Source organism: Dendrobates tinctorius, unplaced genomic scaffold (assembly GCF_039654945.1).
Source record: "Dendrobates tinctorius isolate UK_male_01 unplaced genomic scaffold, ASM3965494v1 ptg000028l, whole genome shotgun sequence".
Taxonomy (NCBI): Eukaryota; Metazoa; Chordata; class Amphibia; order Anura; family Dendrobatidae; genus Dendrobates; species Dendrobates tinctorius.
This window is the reverse complement of record NW_027361696.1, coordinates 11931816-11949544: the sequence shown is the minus strand read 5'-3', so window position 1 is coordinate 11949544 and position 17729 is coordinate 11931816. Positions and strand designations below refer to the sequence as shown.

The 17729-nt window shown below is 50.6% G+C and overlaps 1 protein-coding gene across 3 annotated transcripts in view; it reads left to right on the top strand.

Annotated features, from left to right (window-relative positions):
- Positions 1-11840: 11840 nt before the first annotated feature.
- Positions 11841-17729, top strand: part of LDLRAD2 (low density lipoprotein receptor class A domain containing 2) — a 43098-nt gene continuing 37209 nt past the window's right edge. For all 3 annotated transcript variants that reach the window (XM_073570136.1, XM_073570135.1, XM_073570132.1), the window contains exon 1: positions 11841-14746. In XM_073570136.1, coding sequence (XP_073426237.1) covers positions 14671-14746 — 76 coding nt within the window. In that variant the 5' untranslated portion in view covers positions 11841-14670. The remainder of the gene's footprint in view (positions 14747-17729) is intronic.

The following is a 17729-nucleotide window of genomic DNA, read 5'->3' as shown; positions in this document are numbered from 1 at the left end:
TTTTTATGTGAAATGGTAATTTGTTCCTCTTAAACCAGTTCTGAATGTAAATGAAACATTGCTCTGATTGTGTCTCCATGTTGTATTTTAGCCTTTCATTTCATGCATATGGGAGGAAAAGCCCATGATGTATCTGTGTAACACATGAAAGGTACTATAATATCAGGTGTGGACAGGTAAACCACTTTTGAAACAATAAGGTACACTTGTACAACCTGCTTAAAGGGATCCTGTCACCAGGTTTTCCCCATAAAAGACAAATAAACTGGTGTGCATGCGGCGTGTAGGTTCACGTTCACACTGGCCACTGAACAGAAAAAAGCAAACATGATTGCATAACTTGCAGTAAATAAATAGCATGAAAATAATAAAGATTATTTAGTTAACATGCTTTTTATAAAAAAAAAAAAGCCATCGCACCACTTCACGGTGACCATAATTGGGACAGTCCTAACTCTAATATTAAAAACCTTACCGTTTTGTCACGTGACATGCATGTGGATAAGGGCTGAGAAGGATTGGACCCAATTAGTGGACATACAGCCATGGGAAACCACATCAATATATAAAGGTTTTTAATATTAGTTAGGACTGTCCCAATTAGGGTCACTATGAAATTATGGGATGGCTTTTGTATTTTTTTTTTTTATCAAAAAACATGTTAACTAAGTATCCTATATTTTCATGCACTATTGCTGTTTATTTACTACAGGGTATTCATTCATTATGTATCTGCCTCCCACCCCACCCAGATAATAATCTTTATTTATATAGCGCCAACATATTCCGCAGCGCTTTACAGTTCAACAGTTTTAAAACACAAGTCATAAGTATCAACATTAACAATACAATAATTAAAACAAAATAAGACGACCCTGCTCGTGAGAGCTTACAATCTACAATGAGGTGAGGGAGACAAAGTACAGGTGTGTATTTACAATTGTATATTTACAATGATGGTCCAGCCATCTTGAGGGAGTGAAGGATGGATGGAGATAGTGAATGAGCTACACATGCACACTGAGGGTACCGTTACACCTAGCGATGCACCAGCGATCCCGACCAGCGATATGACGCGGTCAGGATCGCTGGTGCATCGCTAGGTGGTCGCTAGTGAGCTGCCACACAGGCAGATCTCACCAGCGACATCGCAGGGGACTTGGGATCGCTACTTACCTGTCAGACGCGGCGATCCTGCGTCCTCCTGCCCGGCTCCACGCGTCGCTCGTCGGCGCCGCAGGAAGCGCAGCAGGAAGTGACCGACGAGGAATGGTCCAGGAGCTTCTCGCGTGATCAGCGATAACCAGCGGGGGAGCCGGTCGGAGGTAAGTATCAGACATAGCGATATCGCTAGCAATATCGCTGCAACGTCACAAAATCGGTGACTTTACAGCGATATTGCTAGCGATATCGCAGTGTGTAACGGGGGGCTTGACACATAGAATGACTTTGATTAGTGAACGTGATAGGCCGCTCTGAACAAATGTATTTTGAGGGAGCGCCTAAAACTATGCAAATTGTGGTTAGTCCTAATTTCTTGGGGTAGAGCATTCCAGAGGATAGGAGCAGCACGGGAGAAGTCTTGGAGTCGGGAGTGGGAGGTACGGATTAGTGCAGAGGTTAGTCGAAAGTCGTTTGCAGAGCGCAGCGATCAGCTAGGCCGATAGACAGAAATGAGGGAGATGTAGGGGGTGCCGCACTGTGGAGAGCTTTGTTGGTGAAAACAAGTACTTTGAATTGGATCCTATAATGAATGGGCAGCCAGTGTAATGACTGACGAAGAGCGGACACGTCCGAGTACCGATTAGCCAGATGGACGACCCTGGCTGCTGTATTAAGTATGGACTGGAGAGGGGATAGTCGAGTGATGGGGAGGCCAATTAATAGAACGTTGCAGTAATCCAGGCGGGAGTGGATCAATGCTACAGTGAGGGTTTTTTGTTGTTTCCATGGTGAGAAAAGGTGAGAAGAGATGTTCTTTAGGTGTAAGCGGCAAGAGCAGGCAAGAGATTGTATATGGGATGTGAAGGAGAGATTGGTGTCAAAACAGATAAACTACAACCACTACCTGTATGCCATTATATACAGTATTCTAGAAAGCTGTATAAATAGTATGACCACTACCTGCTTTCCACTGTATACAGAATTTTAGAATGCGGAATATATAGAATGACTACTACCTGTATGCCGCATATACAGCATTTTATATACCACGACCACTACCTTTATACCCTTATATATGCAACATTCTACAATGCCAATTTGCGTAACGTTAAAAAAACCAAACATGTTAGACTTACCTACAGGGCGGACCCATTCAATGGGCTCCGCTAGTCTTAATCCGGTGCCTCCTCCTCTTCTATCACCCTCCTTCTTTCTCTGAGTCAATGAAGCGTCCTACGTCATCCACACATTGTCTTCTATCGTGTTTCGGTGCAGGCACACTGCTTTCTGCACTTTACAGTACTTTTTTTTTTGTGCTCGGCAAGGCAGAGAAGTGTTCCTGCACAGAAGCCTAATGGGGAGGTTGTGTGGATGATGTAGGAGGCATCATCCACCGGAAGGATGACTGTGCCGGATGACCAGCGACATCCATTACACCGGACCGCCCCGGAGGTGAGTATACATTGTGCACATTGGCTTGGGGACAGAAGTACTGCACTCTAAAATGGTGTGTATAAGGGCATATTGGTGGTACTATGTATGGGTAAAACCTGGTGACAGGTTCCCTTTAAGAAGCCTATGTAACTAGATTAAAATTAGCATTTTTTCGGATGGGGAAAAACTTGTAATTTAAATATTTTTGATGGCTTAACTGGAGATGGTCTGTCTTGCTTCATCATAAGTTTAACTGTGAAGCGCTGCAGTGTTCTAATTGCGATGCACTTCTAGAATCCATAGCCTTCTTGGAATGGAGAATCCTCCGGAGGGGTCCTGTCCTCTCCTTCAGACGCCATGCCTCACAGCTGGTATGGTGGCACTGAGACTTTAATAGTATTTACTGTTGAATTCGATGATGTAAGACAGACATGATTGCTCCCTCCTTCACTATTCAGCTAATGTATTCGAGATTGGAAGTGTCAGGAACACCGCACTGCACTTGCTCACTGAGCCAGTGCGCGTGTCCTGAGTAAGAAACTGTGCTCAGAGATACCTGTGGAGCGGGCAGCAGCAGAGTAGATGCGTGCTTCAGACCCACAGGACCTGAAGCACGTGTCTGCTGGGGGCATGGCCTAAACTCCAGAGAGCTAGGAGCTGCATGAAAACTCCTAGAATGGTAACTATGAAACAAAGTTACTAATTGGCATTAACAGGGACATAAGATCAGGCCGGGGTCAAAGCACGAGATAGCACGACAATTACCAAAGGGCTAGACAGAACGGATAGTCAAGACGTAGCCAAGAAGTCAGAAACCAGAGAAGCAGATATACAGTACAGAATCAACAGGCAAACTCACAACGGGGGACAGAACCGGATCAGAACCATATAAGCAAGCTATAAGACAACGAACAGGCACACAGGGGTCAAAACACTCGGCCAAAGGCAAAAGTATAACTGACAGGGATTGGAGTTTCTCAGGGCTATAAAAAGCTCTCTCTGAACCAAAGAGAGGCTATAATAATTAACCCCAGGCGTGCAGGTCAAAGCCTGCACTGAGCTCAAGACATTAACTCCTGACGTGCAGGTCAAAAACCTGCACTGGGATCATGACAGGAAGCTGAAAATGTGAGGACGATACTAGATTTTGCCTCACACCACCACACATGAGGATGTTACTAGATTGTACCTCAGACCACGCATGAGGACATTACTAGATTGTGCCTGCCCTGCCTCAGACCACACGTGAGGACATTACTAGATTGTGCCTGCCCTGCCTCAGACCACACGTGAGGACATTACTAAATTCTGCCTGCCCTGCCTCAGACCACACGTGAGGACATTACTAAATTGTGCCTGCCCTGCCTCAGACTGCATGTGAGGATGTTACTAGATTATGCCTCAGACCACACGTGAGGATGTTACTAGATTATGCCTCAGACCACACGTGAGGATGTTGCTAGATTGTGCCGGCCTTGCCTCAGACCACACGTGAGGACATTGCTAGATTGCGCCTGCTCTGCCTCAGACCACACGTGAGAACATTACTAAATTGTGCCTGCCGTGCCTCAGACTGCATGTGAGGATGTTACTAGATTATGCCTCAGACCACACGAGGACGTTACTATATTGTGCCTCAGACCACACATAAGGATGTTACTAGATTGTGCCTCAGACCACACATGAGGATGTTACTAGATTGTGCCTCAGACCACACATGAGGATGTTACTATATTGTGCCTCAGACCACACGTGAGGATGTTGCTAGATTGCCTCAGACCACACGTGAGGACGTTGCTAGATTGTGCCTCAGACCACACGTGAGGACGTTGCTAGATTGTGCCTCAGACCACACGTGAGGACGTTGCTAGATTGTGCTTGCCATACCTCAGACAAAACGCCACAAAGCAGAGCAGAAACTTGATCATTGTATTTTAAGTCACTACTTGTGGGGAATCAATACTGTATGTATAGGAGATGTGGTGGGTACATACTTTTATAGAAAGATCTGTGTGGCCCTGTACTGTAAAGTGATGTGAAAAAGTTTTTGCCCCCCCACCCCCTCCTGATTTTTTACTCTTTTGCATGTTTGTCACACGTAAATATTTCAGAGCAACAAACAAATTAAATTATTTGACAAAGACAACACAAGTAATCACAAAACTCATTTTTTAAATGGTCTTTATTATTAATGGGAAAAAAATACAGGGCCCTGCGTGAAAGTGATTGCCCCCTACTTTGTTTTAACTGTGGTTTGTCAGTCACATCTTTAAAAAGCGGAGTTTAGTTTTCCTAGCCACAAACAGGCCTGATTACTGCCACTCCTGTTTTCAATCGAAAAATCACTTAAATAGGACCTGACTGACAAAGTGAAATAGACAAAGCGATCCTCAAAAGGTAGACAACATGCTGCGATTGGAAGAAATTCATGAACAAATGAGAAGCAAAGTAATTGAGATCTATCAGTCTGGAAAAGGTTATAAAGCCATTTCTAGAGCTTTAGGACTCCAGCAAACCACAGTGAGATCCATTATCCACAAATGGAAAAAACATGGAACAGTGGTGAACCTTCCCAGGAGTGTTCTGATCATTAAAGTGAAAAAATGCTGGGGGGAATGAAGAGGTAAAAAAAGTTGTCATATTTTTTTTTCAGTTGTATTTATTTTACATGAAAAAATCTAATATTTTCTTGAACTGTACAATGCAGGAACATAGAGACAATTGTACATAACACTGTATCTCTGTGTACCTATATCATCTGCTTCTAAGCTCACAACTTGCAATACAGCTTACTTAAGAAACCTTGCAATCTTTTTTTCAGTGTGGGCTGTGGATCACTGATAGGTCGGGGTCACACTTGCGAGTGTGATGTGAGAAACTCACGCATCAATACCCGGCACTGCAGCCGGCACTCGGGAACGGAGTGTGCGGCTACATGTATTTCTATGCAGCCGCACACTCCGGTCCGAACCGCCAGCGGCAGTGCCGGGTATTGATGCAAGAGACTCGCGCATCACACTCGCAAGTGTGACACCGGCCATAGAGCTGTTACCTGCGGTCATTATTTTTTTTTTTTATTTTAATGCTTTGGATAATGTTTTTATTTCTATTTTTTAATGGTGATGCAGAGTTTTTTTTTACTTTCTCTCTATATATATTCCATTCCAATGTCATCACTGATATATGCCTACCAGGAGCCCATACATTCTGATGTCATCACTAATATATACCTGACAAGGGCCCATACATTCTGATGTCATCACTAATATATACCTGACAGGGGCCCATACAGTGAGTACTGAAAGTTTTCAGACCCCTTTAAATTTTTCACTCTTTGTTTCATTGCAGCCATTTGGTAAATGGAGGAGAGGCTGGAGGCCGGGGATAGAGGCGGAGAGGCTGGAGGGCGGGGATAGAAGAGGAGAGGCTGGAGGGCGGGGATAGAAGAGGAGAGGCTGGAGGCCGGGGATAGAAGAGGAGAGGCTGGAGGCCGGGGATAGAAGAGGAGAGGCTGGAGGCCGGGGATAGAAGAGGAGAGGCTGGAGGCCGGGGATAGAAGAGGAGAGGCTGGAGGCCGGGGATAGGAGATGCTGGAGGCCGGGGATAGGAGATGCTGGAGGCCGGGGATAGAAGAGGAGAGGCTGGAGGCCGGGGATAGAAGAGGAGAGGCTGGAGGCCGGGGATAAAAGAGGAGAGACTGGAGGCCGGGGATAAAAGAGGAGAGGCTGGAGGCCGGGGATAAAAGAGGAGAGGCTGGAGGCCGGGGATAAAAGAGGAGAGGCTGGAGGCCGGGGATAGAAGAGGAGAGGCTGGAGGCCGGGGATAGAAGAGGAGAGGCTGGAGGCCGGGGATAGAAGAGGAGAGGCTGGAGGCCGGGGATAGAGGAGGAGAGGCTGGAGGCCGGAATAGAGAAGGAGACTGGAGGCCGGGGATAGAGGAGCAGATAGAGAGACTGAAGGCCAGGAATAGAGGAAGAGGAGAAGCTGCAGGCCAGGGATAGACGAGGAGGAGAGGCTGAAGGCCAGGATAGAGGAGCAGGAGGAGAGGCTGGAGGCAAGGGATAGAGGAGAAAAAACTGGAGGCGGGGGATAAAGGAGGGGGAGAGGCTGGAGGCCAGGGATAGAGGAGTAGGAGGAGAGGCTGGAAGCCGAGTATAGAGGAGAAGAGGCAGGAGGCTGGGAGTAAAGGAGGAGGAAGAAAGGCTGGAGCTAGGCATAGAGGAGGAGGAGAGGCTGGAGTACGGGGATAGAGAAGAAGAGACTGGAGGCCAGGGATAGAGGCGCAGGAAGAGAGGCTGAAGGCCGGGGATAGAGGCGGAGGAGAGGATGAAGGTTGAGTTTACAGGAAGAATAGAGGCTGGAAGCAGGGGATAGAGGAGGAGGAGGAGAGGCTGGAGATCGGGGTTAGAGGAGGAGAGGCTGGTGATTGGGGTTAGAGGAGGAGAAAAGGCTGAAGGCCAGGGATAGAGGAGGAGAGGCTGGAGGCAAAGGATAAAGGTGGAAGAGAGATTGGAGGCCGGGGATAGTGGAGCAGGAAGAGAGGCTGAAGGCCGGGGATAGAGGAGGAGAGGCTGTTGGTTGGGGATAAAGGAGGAGGAGAGGCTGGAGGCTGGGTATAGAGGAGGAGGAAAGGCTGGAAGCCGGGGATAAAGGGGGGGAGAGGCTGGAGGCCGGGTATAGAGGAGGAGAGGCTGGGGATAAAGGAGAAAAGGCTGGAGGCTGGGGATAGAGGAGCAGGAGAGGCTGAAGGCCTGGGATAGAGGAGGAGAGGCTGGAGGCCGGGGATAGAAAATAAGGAGAGGCTGGGGGCCGGGGATAGAGGAGCAGGAAGAGAGGCTGAAGGCTGGGCATAGTGGAGGAGGATTGGATGAAGGCCAAGGATAGAGGAGAAAGAGAGGCTGGAGGCCAGGGATAGAGGAGGAGAAGGCTAGAGGCTTGTAGTAAAATATGTATATGTATGGATGTATGACCAGCAGTAATTAACATCTGTTCTAGGCTGCATATCTCACAAAGGTCACAACCTGTGTTATCCTGAGAAGACAGTTTTCCTGGTCCCTGACCACCCAGGGGGCCTTCCTGAGAACACACACAGAATTGGAAACATGTCACACCTCCTAGTGTCTTTTATGGGAAGATGCCACATTGCAGATTTCACTATTTACTATGAGAAGGAAAAGCATACAGTGTTCCGAGTAAAATAATGTATTCAGTGGCAAGGTAACCTTAGTCTAATCACAAACCAGGAATTCGATATTAACCTGAGAGGCTGGTCTAGAAATCTGATCTCCGGGTTAAATCTATAAATTAGGCCTTTACACAAAGAAAGATGTTCACAGACTGAGGGACAGCCAAGCTGGTCTGAGCTATTCCATATTCATCCCCTCAGGGAAAAGGATGCCAGACTACAAAGTTTAGACATTTCTGTAAGTTTTTTTCACTTTTATTTCACCAGTGTTTTGCATATTTGTATGTCACTTTTTATTTCCATATTTTTTATATCTTTTTATTGTAAGCACTGTATCTTTTCTATTAAAGCTTAAAACTTTAATAAGATGGAACCTTGTATGCTCTAAAGAATCCATATCCTTAAAGTGTGTGATCCTGGTGATTGGTAGACAGTAGTAGTGTTTCCGGGACTCATCGCCCGTGTGTTCGGTGAGTGGTGGCAGCGTGTATGCGCGGGGTGTGTGGTCTGCGTCGGGGTGTGATTTTTGCTCCCATTGCAGCATAGGACAGAGGTTGAATGCTGGACTGAGAGGAGAGAGATTAACCCTTGCAGGCGCAACCCCAAGTTACGTGCTGAGAAGCGGGTACGTGACAAGACCAAAGATAGAGAGGAGAGGCTGGAGCAAGAGGAGGAGAAGCTGGAGGCCAGGGATAGAAGAAGAGAGGCTGGAGGCCGGGGATAGAGGAGGAGAGGCTGAAGGCCGGGGATAGAGGAGGAGAGGCTGGAGGCCGGGGATAGAGGAGGAGAGGCTGGAGGCCGGGGATAGAGGAGGAGAGGCTGGAGGCCGGGGATAAAGGAGAGGCTGGAGGCAGGGGATAGAGGAGGAAAGGCTGGAGGTTGGGGATAGAGGAAGAGGATTGGAAGAAGGCCGAGGTTAGAGGAAGAAGGGAGGCTGGAGGCCAGGGATAGAGGAGGAGAGGCTGAAGGCCGGGGATAGAGGAGGAGGAGAGGGTGGACGGAGATAGAGGAGAGGTTGAAGGCCGGGCATAGAGGAAAGGCTGGAGGCTGGGGATAGAGGAGGAGAAGAGGCTGGGAGCTGGGGATAGAGAAGAGACTGGAGGCCAGGAATAGATGAGAAGAGGCTGGAGGCCGGTGATAGATGAGGAGAGATTGGAGGCCAGATGTAGAAAAAGAGGGGGAGAGGCTGGGGATAGAAAAGGATAGGCTGGAGGCAAAGGATAGAGGAGGAGAGGTTGAAGGCTGGGTTTAGAGGAGGAGAGGCTGGAGGCCAGGGATAGAGGAGGAGGAGAGGCTGGAGGCCGGGGACAGAGGACTAGGAGAGGCTGGGGGCTTGGGATAGAGGAGAGGCTGGAGGCGAGGCTAGAGGAGAGACTGGAGGCTGGGAACAGAGGAGAAGCTGGATGCTGGGGATAGAGGAGTAAGCCTAGAGGCTGTGGATAGAGGAGTGGGAGAGGCTAGAGGTTGAAGAAAGAGGAGGAGAGGCTGGAGACTAGGGATAGAGGAGGAAAAGAGGCTGGAGGCCAGGGATAGAGGAAGAGGAGAGGCTGGAGGCCGGGGATAGAGGAGGAAAAGAGTCTGGAGGCCGGGGATAGAGGTGGAGGAGAGGCTGGAGCCCATTAATAGAGGAAGAGGACAGACAGGTGGTCGTGAATAAAGGAGAGAAAGAGGCTGGAGGCCTGGGATATAAGAGGAGAGGCTGGGGACAGAGGAGGAGGAGAGGCCAGGGATAGATGAGGAGAGACTGGAGGCCGGATATAGAAGAGGAGGGGGAGAGGTAGGAAGCCGGGGATAGAAATGGAGAGGCTGTAGGCCAGGGATAGAGGAGAAGGAAGAAAGGCTGGAGGCTGAGGTCAGAGGAGGAGAGGCTGGTGGCAGGGGATAGAGGAGGAGGGGAGCCTGGAGGCCGAAGATAGAGGAGTAGAGACTGGAAGCCGGGGATAGAGGAGGAGGACGAGGCTAGAGATAGAGAAGGGCGAGAGGCTAAAGGCCAAGGATAGAGGAGGACGAGAGGCTGAAGGCCAAGGATAGAGGAGGACAAAAGACAGGAGGCCGAGGATTGAGAAGGAGAGACTGGAGGCCAGGAATAGAGGAGCCGGAGGAGGGGCTGGAGGCCATAGATAGAGAAGAAGAAGGAGAGGATGGAGGCTGGGGATATAGGAGGAGGAGGCTGGAGGTCGGGGATAGAGGAGTAGGAGGAGAGCCTGGAGGCCAGAGATAGAAGAGAGGTTAGAGGCTGGGGATAGGGGAGGAGGGAATGGAGATGGGGATAGAGTGACAGGAAGAGAGGCTGAAGGCCGGGGATAGAGGAGGACGATTGGATCAAGGCCGAGGAGAGAGGGAAAAGAGAGGCTGGAGGCCTCGGATAGAGGAGGAGGAGAGGCTGAAGGTTGGGAATAGAGGAGTAAGAGAGGCTGGAGGCCGGGGATAAAGGAGGAGAAAAGGCTGGAGGCAGGGGATAGAGGAGTAGGAGGAGAGACTGGAGGCCACGGATAGAGGAAGAGAGGCTGAAGGTTGAGGATAGAGGCTGGAGGCCGGGGATAAAAGAGGAGGAAATGCTGGAAGCTGGGAATAGAGGAGAAGGAAAGGCTGGGGATTGAGAAGCAGAAGAGGCTGAAGGCCGGGGATAGAAAAGGATAGGCTGGAGGCTGGGGATAGAGGAGCAGGAAGAGAGGCTGGAGGCCAGGGGATAGAGGAGGAGGATTGAATGAAGGCCGAGGATAGAGGAAGAAGAGAGGCTGGAGGACTGGGATAGAGTAGGAGAAAAGGCTGGAAGCCAGGGATAGAGGAGAGGTTGGAAGCCATGGATAGAGGAGTAGGAGGACAGGCTGAAGGCTGGGGATAGAGGAAGAGGAGAGATATAAGGCTGGGGATAGAGGAGGAGGAGAGACTGGAGGCCAGTGATAGAGGAAGAGAGGCTGGAGGCCGGGGATAGAGGAGAGGGTGGAGGCCGGGGATAGAAAAGGAGGTAAGGCTAGGGGCCGGGGATAAAGGAAGAGAAGAGGCTGGGGAGAGTGGAGGAGAAGAGGCTGGAGGCCAAGGATAGAGGAGGAGTAGAGACTGGAGGCCAGGGATAAAGGAGGAGGAGACACTGGAGGCCAGGCTAGAGGAGGAGAAGAGGCTGAAGGCCGGGGATAGAAGAGGAAAGGCTGGAGGCCGGTGATAGAGGATGAGAGGCTGGAGACCGCTGATAGAGGAGGACAGACTGAAGGCCGGGGATAGAGAAGACGCTGGAGGCCGGTGATCGAGGAGCAGGAAGAGAGGCTGGAGGCCGAGAATAGAGGAGAAGGAAGAGAGGCTGGAGGCCGGGGATAAAGGAGTAGGAGAGGCTGGAGACCAGTGATAGAGGAGAGACTGAGGCCGGGGACAGAGGACGAGAGTCTGGAGTCTGGGGATAGATGTAAGAGGAGAGACTGAAGGCCGGGGATAGAGGGGGAGGAGAGGCTGGAGACCAAGGAAAGAGGAGGGGAAGGAGAGGTTGGAGGCCAGGCTAAAGGAGGAGAAGGGGCTGGAGTCGGGGATAGAGGAGGACAAGATGCTGGAGGCCGGGAATCAAGGAGCAGCAAAAGAGGCTGGAGGCCGAGGATAAAGAAGGAGAGGCTGGAGGCCGAGGATAGAGGATGAGATGAGCCTGGAGGCAAGGGATAGAGGAGGAGAGATAGGACAAAGCCTGGAGGCCGAGGATAGAGGAGAAGGCTAGAGGCCGGAGATAGAGGAGGACGAGAGGCTGGAGGCCGTGAATTGAGAAGGAGGAGAGACTGAAGGCCTGGGATAGAGGAGCAGAAGGAGGGGCTGGTGGCTGGGAATAGAGGAGAAGGAGGAGAGAATGGAGGCCAGGGATATAGGAGGAGAGACTGAAGGGCAGGGATAGAGGAGATTCTAGAGGCCAGAGATAGAGGAGCAGGAGGAAAGGCTGGAGGCTGGGATAGAGGGGCAGGAGAGGCTAGAGGCCGAGGATAGAGAAGATGTTGGAGGCCAGTAGATAGAGGAGGAGAGGCTGGAGACCGATGACAGAGGAGTGGGAGAGGCTGGAGATAGAGGAGGAGAGGCTCAGGATAGAGGAAGAGAAGAGGCTGGAGGGTGGGGATAGAGGAGGAGAGACTGGAGGCCAGAGATAGAGGAGGAAAGACTGGAGGTTGGGGACAGAGGAAAAGGAGAGGCTGGAGGTCGGGGATAGAAAAGGAGGCAAGGCAGTGACATCGGTGCGGTTCGATATTAGAACGGTGACGTCCTGTGCAGATCGGTATTAGAACGGTGACGTCCTGTACGGTTCGGTATTAGAGCCGTGATGCCCTGTAAGGTTCGGTATTAGAGGCGTGATGTCCTCCACGGTTCGGTATTAGAGCGGTGATGTCCTGTACGGTTCAATATTAGAGCGGTGATGTCCTTTACGGTTCGGTATTAGAGCGGTGATGTCCTGTACGGTTCGGTATTGGATCGGTGAAGTCCTGTACGATTTAGTATTTGAGCGGTGACATCCTTTACGGTTCGGTATTAGAGCGGTGACATCCTGTACGGTTTGGTATTAGAGTGGTGACGTCCTGTATGGTTCAGTATTAGAGCGGAAACGTTCTATACGGTTTGGTATTAGAGCGGTGGCGTCCTGTACGGTTCGGTATTAGAGTGGTGACGCCTTATACGGTTTAGTATTAGAGCGGTGACGTCCTGTGCGGTTTGGCATTAGAGCGGTGACGTCCTGAATGGTTTAATATTAAAGCGGTGAAGTCCTATATGGTTCGGTATTAGAACGGTGGCGTCGGTACAGTTTGGTATTAGAGCAGTGACATCAGTGCGGTTCGATATTAGAGTGGTGACATCCTGTATGGTTCGGTATTAGAGTGGTGATGTCCTGTATGGTTCAGTATTAGAGCGGTGACAACCTATACGGTTTGGTATTAGAGCGGTGACAACCTTTACGGTTTGGTATTAGAGCGGTGACAACCTTTACGGTTTGGTATTAGAGCGGTGACAACCTTTACGGTTCGAGATTAGAACGGTGACGTCCTGTACAGTTAGGTATTAGAGCGGTGACGTCCTGTACGGTTTGGTATTAGAGCGATGACGCCCTGTACGGTTCGGTATTAGAGCGGTGATGTCCTGTATGGTTCGGTATTAGAGCGGTGACATCCTTTACGGTTCTGTATTAGAGCGGTGACGTCCTGTACGGATCAGTATTAGAGTGAAGTACTGTACGGTTCGATATTAGAACGGTGACGTCCTGGACGTTTCAGTATTAGAGCAGTAACTTTCTGTACAGTTCGGTATTAAAGCGGTGACGTCCTGTTCGGTGTGGTATTAGAGCGGTGACGTCCTGTGTGATTCGGTATTAGAGCGGTGACATCCTTTACGATTCTGTATTAGAGCGGTGACGTCCTGTATGGTTCGGTATTAGAGCGGTGACATCCTGTGCATTTTGGCATTAGACCAGTAACATCGGTGCGGTTAGGAATTAGAGCGTGACATCCTGTATAGTTTGGTATTAGAACGGTGACATGCTTTACGGTTCTGTATTAGAGCGGTGACGTCCTGTACGGATTGGTATTAGAGCGGTGACATCCTTTACAGATCAGTATTAGAGCATTGACTGTACGGTTCGGTATTAGAACGGTGACGTCCTGGACGTTTCAGTATTAGAGCGGTAACGTTCTGTACGGTTCGGTATTAAAACGGTGACGTCCTGTACGGTTTGGTATTAGAGTGGTGACGTCCTGTATGGTTCGGTATTAGAGCGATGACATCCTTTACGGTTCTGTATTAGAGCAGTGACGTCCTGTATGGTTCGGTATTAGAGCGATGACATCCTTTACGGTTCTGTATTAGAGTGGTGACATCCTGTATGGTTCGGCTGTGTTCACACACAGCGTTTTTTTAGCGGTTTTTACAGCGGTTTTCACTATAAAACCGCTAAAAATAAGCTTCCCAGTCATTTCTATGCATTTTGCACTTTTTGTGCACATTGATGCGTTTTTTACCATGAAAAAAACGCATCGCGGTAAAAAACGCAGCATGCTCATTAATTTTGCGAATGTTTCCGCGGTTTTGGCTTCTTCCATGCGGTTTGAAACCGCTGTGGAAAAAACGCATCAAAAACGCATCAAAACCGCGCCAAAAACGCCGCGGTTTCTGGGAAGGGATTCAGGTTTTTGAGCAGAAATTTTCTGCAACGTGTGCACTCAGCCTTAGAGCGATGACATCCTTTACGGTTTGGTATTAGAGTGGTGACGTCTTGTATGGTTCGGTATTAGAGCGATGACATCCTGTGCATTTTGGCATTAGACCGGTAACATCGGTGCCGTTAGGTATTAGAGCGGTGACATCCTGTACGATTCCGTATTAAGAGCGGTGACGTCCTGTACGGTTCGGAATTAGAGCGGTGACATCCTGTATAGTTTGGTAATAGAGCGGTGACATCCTTTACGGTTCGGTATTAAGAGTGATGACGTCCTGTACCTTTCGGCATTAGACCCGTGATGTCGATGCTGTTCGGTATTAGAATGGTGACGTCTTGTACGGTTCGGTATTAGAGCGGTGACGTCCTGTACGTTTCAGTATTAGAGCGATGACGTCCTGTACGTTTCGGCATTAGAGCGGTGACGTCCTGTACGGTTCTGTATTAGAGCGGTGATATCCTGCACGGTTCGGTATTAGAGCGGTGACGTGTTCGAAGTCCTTATAGTAGTGACATGCTGTAGGATGACGGTGACAGGCGGCTGCATTGGGTGGGCTACTCACCCTCACACCCCTCTTGCACTTGTGGTTGTCATGGAGACGATGAGACACAAAACCTGAAAACAAAGAGGCTCGTCCTGCAGACGGCAGCGACTTGTGGGGTCCATTGTACTCAGCGAGGAGCTGGACTCTGCTACCGTCACTGTGAGCGGTGCCAGGATGAGGACGCCACGGCCGCTACCACCGCTATGTCTGCTGATGATGATCATGGCTCCCACCTGCTCCCTACAGACAGGTAACAGGGTCTCTGCTCCCTACAGAGGGGTAACGGGGGTCTCTGCTCCATACAGACCGGTAATGGGGGTCTCTGTTCCCTACGGAGGCGTAACGCGGGTCTCTGCTTCCTACAGACAGGTAACTGGGGTCTCTGCTCCCTACACCTGTTTGTAGGTGTTTGCAGATGTCTCTGCTCCCTACAGAGGGGTAACGGGGTCTCTGCTCCCTACAGAGGGGTAACGGGGATCTCTGCTCCCTACAGAGGGGTAACGGGGATCTCTGCTCCCTACAGACAGGTAACAGGGGTCTCTGCTCCCTACAGACAGGTAATGGGAGTCTCTGCTCCCTACAGATGCGTAACGGGGTCTCTGCTCCCTACAGACGGGTAACTACGTCACTGCTCCGTACAGTGACAGTAATGGGTGTCACTGTTCCCTACGGAGGCGTAACGGGGGTCTCTGCTTCCTACAGACAGGTAACTTGGGTCTCTGCTCCCTACACCTGTTTGTAGGTGTTTGCAGATGTCTCTGCTTTCTACAGAGGGGTAACGAGGTCTCTGCTCCCTACAGACAGGTAATGGGATCTCTGCTCCCTACAGAGGGGTAACGGGGATCTCTGCTACCTACAGACAGGTAATGGGAGTCTCTGCTCCCTACAGACGTGTAACGGGGTCTCTGCTCCGTACATGCAGGTAATGGGTGTCTCTGCTCCCTGCAGAGGGGTAACGGGGATCTCTGATCCCTACAGATAGGTAACGGGGGTCTCTTATCCCTACAGACAGGTAATGGGAGTCTCTGCTCCCTACAGATGCGTAATGGGGTCTCTGCTCCCTACAGACGGTTAACGACGTCACTGATCCATACAGTGATAGTAATGGGTGTCTCTGTTCTCTACGGAGGCATAACGGGGGTCTCTGCTTCCTACAGACAGGTAACTGGGGTCTCTGCTCCCTACAGACAGGTAACGGAGATCTCTGCTCCCTACAGACAGGTAATGGGAGTCTCTGCTCCCTACAGACGTGTAACGGGGTCTCTTCTCCCTACAGACAGGTAATGGGTGTCTCTGCTCCATACAGAGGGGTAACGGGGGGGTCTCTGCTCCCTGCAGCAGAGTAACGGGGGTCTCTGCTACCTACAGATGGGTAACGGTGGTCTCTGCTCCCTACAGATGCGTAACGGGGTCTCTGCTCCCTACAGATGGGTAACTACGTCACTGCTCCGTACAGTGACAGTAATGGGTGTCACTGTTCCCTACGGAGGCGTAACGGGGGTCTCTGCTTCCTACAGACAGGTAACTTGGGTCTCTGCTCCCTACACCTGTTTGTAGGTGTTTGCAGATGTCTCTGCTTTCTACAGAGGGGTAACGAGGTCTCTGCTCCCTACAGACAGGTAATGGGATCTCTGCTCCCTACAGAGGGGTAACGGGGATCTCTGCTACCTACAGACAGGTAATGGGAGTCTCTGCTCCCTACAGACGTGTAACGGGGTCTCTGCTCCGTACATGCAGGTAATGGGTGTCTCTGCTCCCTGCAGAGGGGTAACGGGGATCTCTGATCCCTACAGATAGGTAACGGGGGTCTCTTATCCCTACAGACAGGTAATGGGAGTCTCTGCTCCCTACAGATGCGTAATGGGGTCTCTGCTCCCTACAGACGGTTAACGACGTCACTGATCCGTACAGTGATAGTAATGGGTGTCTCTGTTCTCTACGGAGGCATAACGGGGGTCTCTGCTTCCTACAGACAGGTAACTGGGGTCTCTGCTCCCTACAGACAGGTAACGGAGATCTCTGCTCCCTACAGACAGGTAATGGGAGTCTCTGCTCCCTACAGACGTGTAACGGGGTCTCTTCTCCCTACAGACAGGTAATGGGTGTCTCTGCTCCATACAGAGGGGTAACGGGGGGTCTCTGCTCCCTGCAGCAGAGTAACGGGGGTCTCTGCTACCTACAGATGGGTAACGGTGGTCTCTGCTCCCTACAGACAGGTAACAGGGGTCTCTGCTCCCTACAGAGGGGTAATGGGGGTGTCTGCTCCATACAGAGGGGTGACGGGGTCTCTGCTCCCTACAGAGGGATACCAGGGGTCTCTGCTCCATACAGTGGGGAAACGGGGGTGTCTGCTCCCTACAGACGGGTAATGGGGTCTCTGCTCCTTACAGAGGGGTGAAGGGGTTGTCTGCTCCTTACAGAGGGGTAATGGGGGTGTCTGCTCCCTACAGAGAGGTAACAGGGGTCTCTGCTCCCTACAGAGAGGTAACGGGGGTCTCTACTCCCTACAGTGGAGTAACGGGGGTCTCTGCTCCCTACAGAGGGGTTAAGGGGTTTTTGCTACTTACAGATTGGTAAACGGGGTCTCTGCTCCCTACAGTAGGGTAAAGAAGGTCTCTGCTCCCTACAGAGAGGTAAAGGGGATCTCTGCTCCATACAGTGGGGTAACGGGGGTGTCTGCTCCCTTCAAAGGGTTAACGGGAGTCTCTGCTCCCTATAGAGGGGTAATGGGAATCTCTGCTCCCTACAGAGGGGTAACGGGGGTCTCTACTCGCTACAGAAGGGTAACGGGGTCTCTTCTCCCTACAGGGGCGTAATGGGGGTCTCTGCTCCCTACAGCGGGGTAACGGGGGTCTCTGCTCCCTACAGCGGGGTAACGGGGGTCTCTGCTCCCTACGGAGGGGTAACGGGGGTCTCTGCTCCCTACGGAGGGGTAACAAGGTTCTCTGCTCCCTACAGAGGGGTAACAGGGGTCTCTGCTCCCTACAGAGGGGTAACAGGGGTCTCTGCTCCCTACAGCGGGATAACGGGGTTTCTGTGGGGTCTGTGACTCTGAGTGGGAACTTTTTGGGTCATGTATAGACGGGCTGATGTGCTGCCCCGGAGGATCCACGCTGAGGGACGGTGGGGTCCTGTTATATTCGGCTGATGGGGGTTCCTCTATATTTGTCGGTGACTTCTAAAATCCAATGTAGAAACCTGTAGATTTTTTATATGTGCTTATATGTCACCAT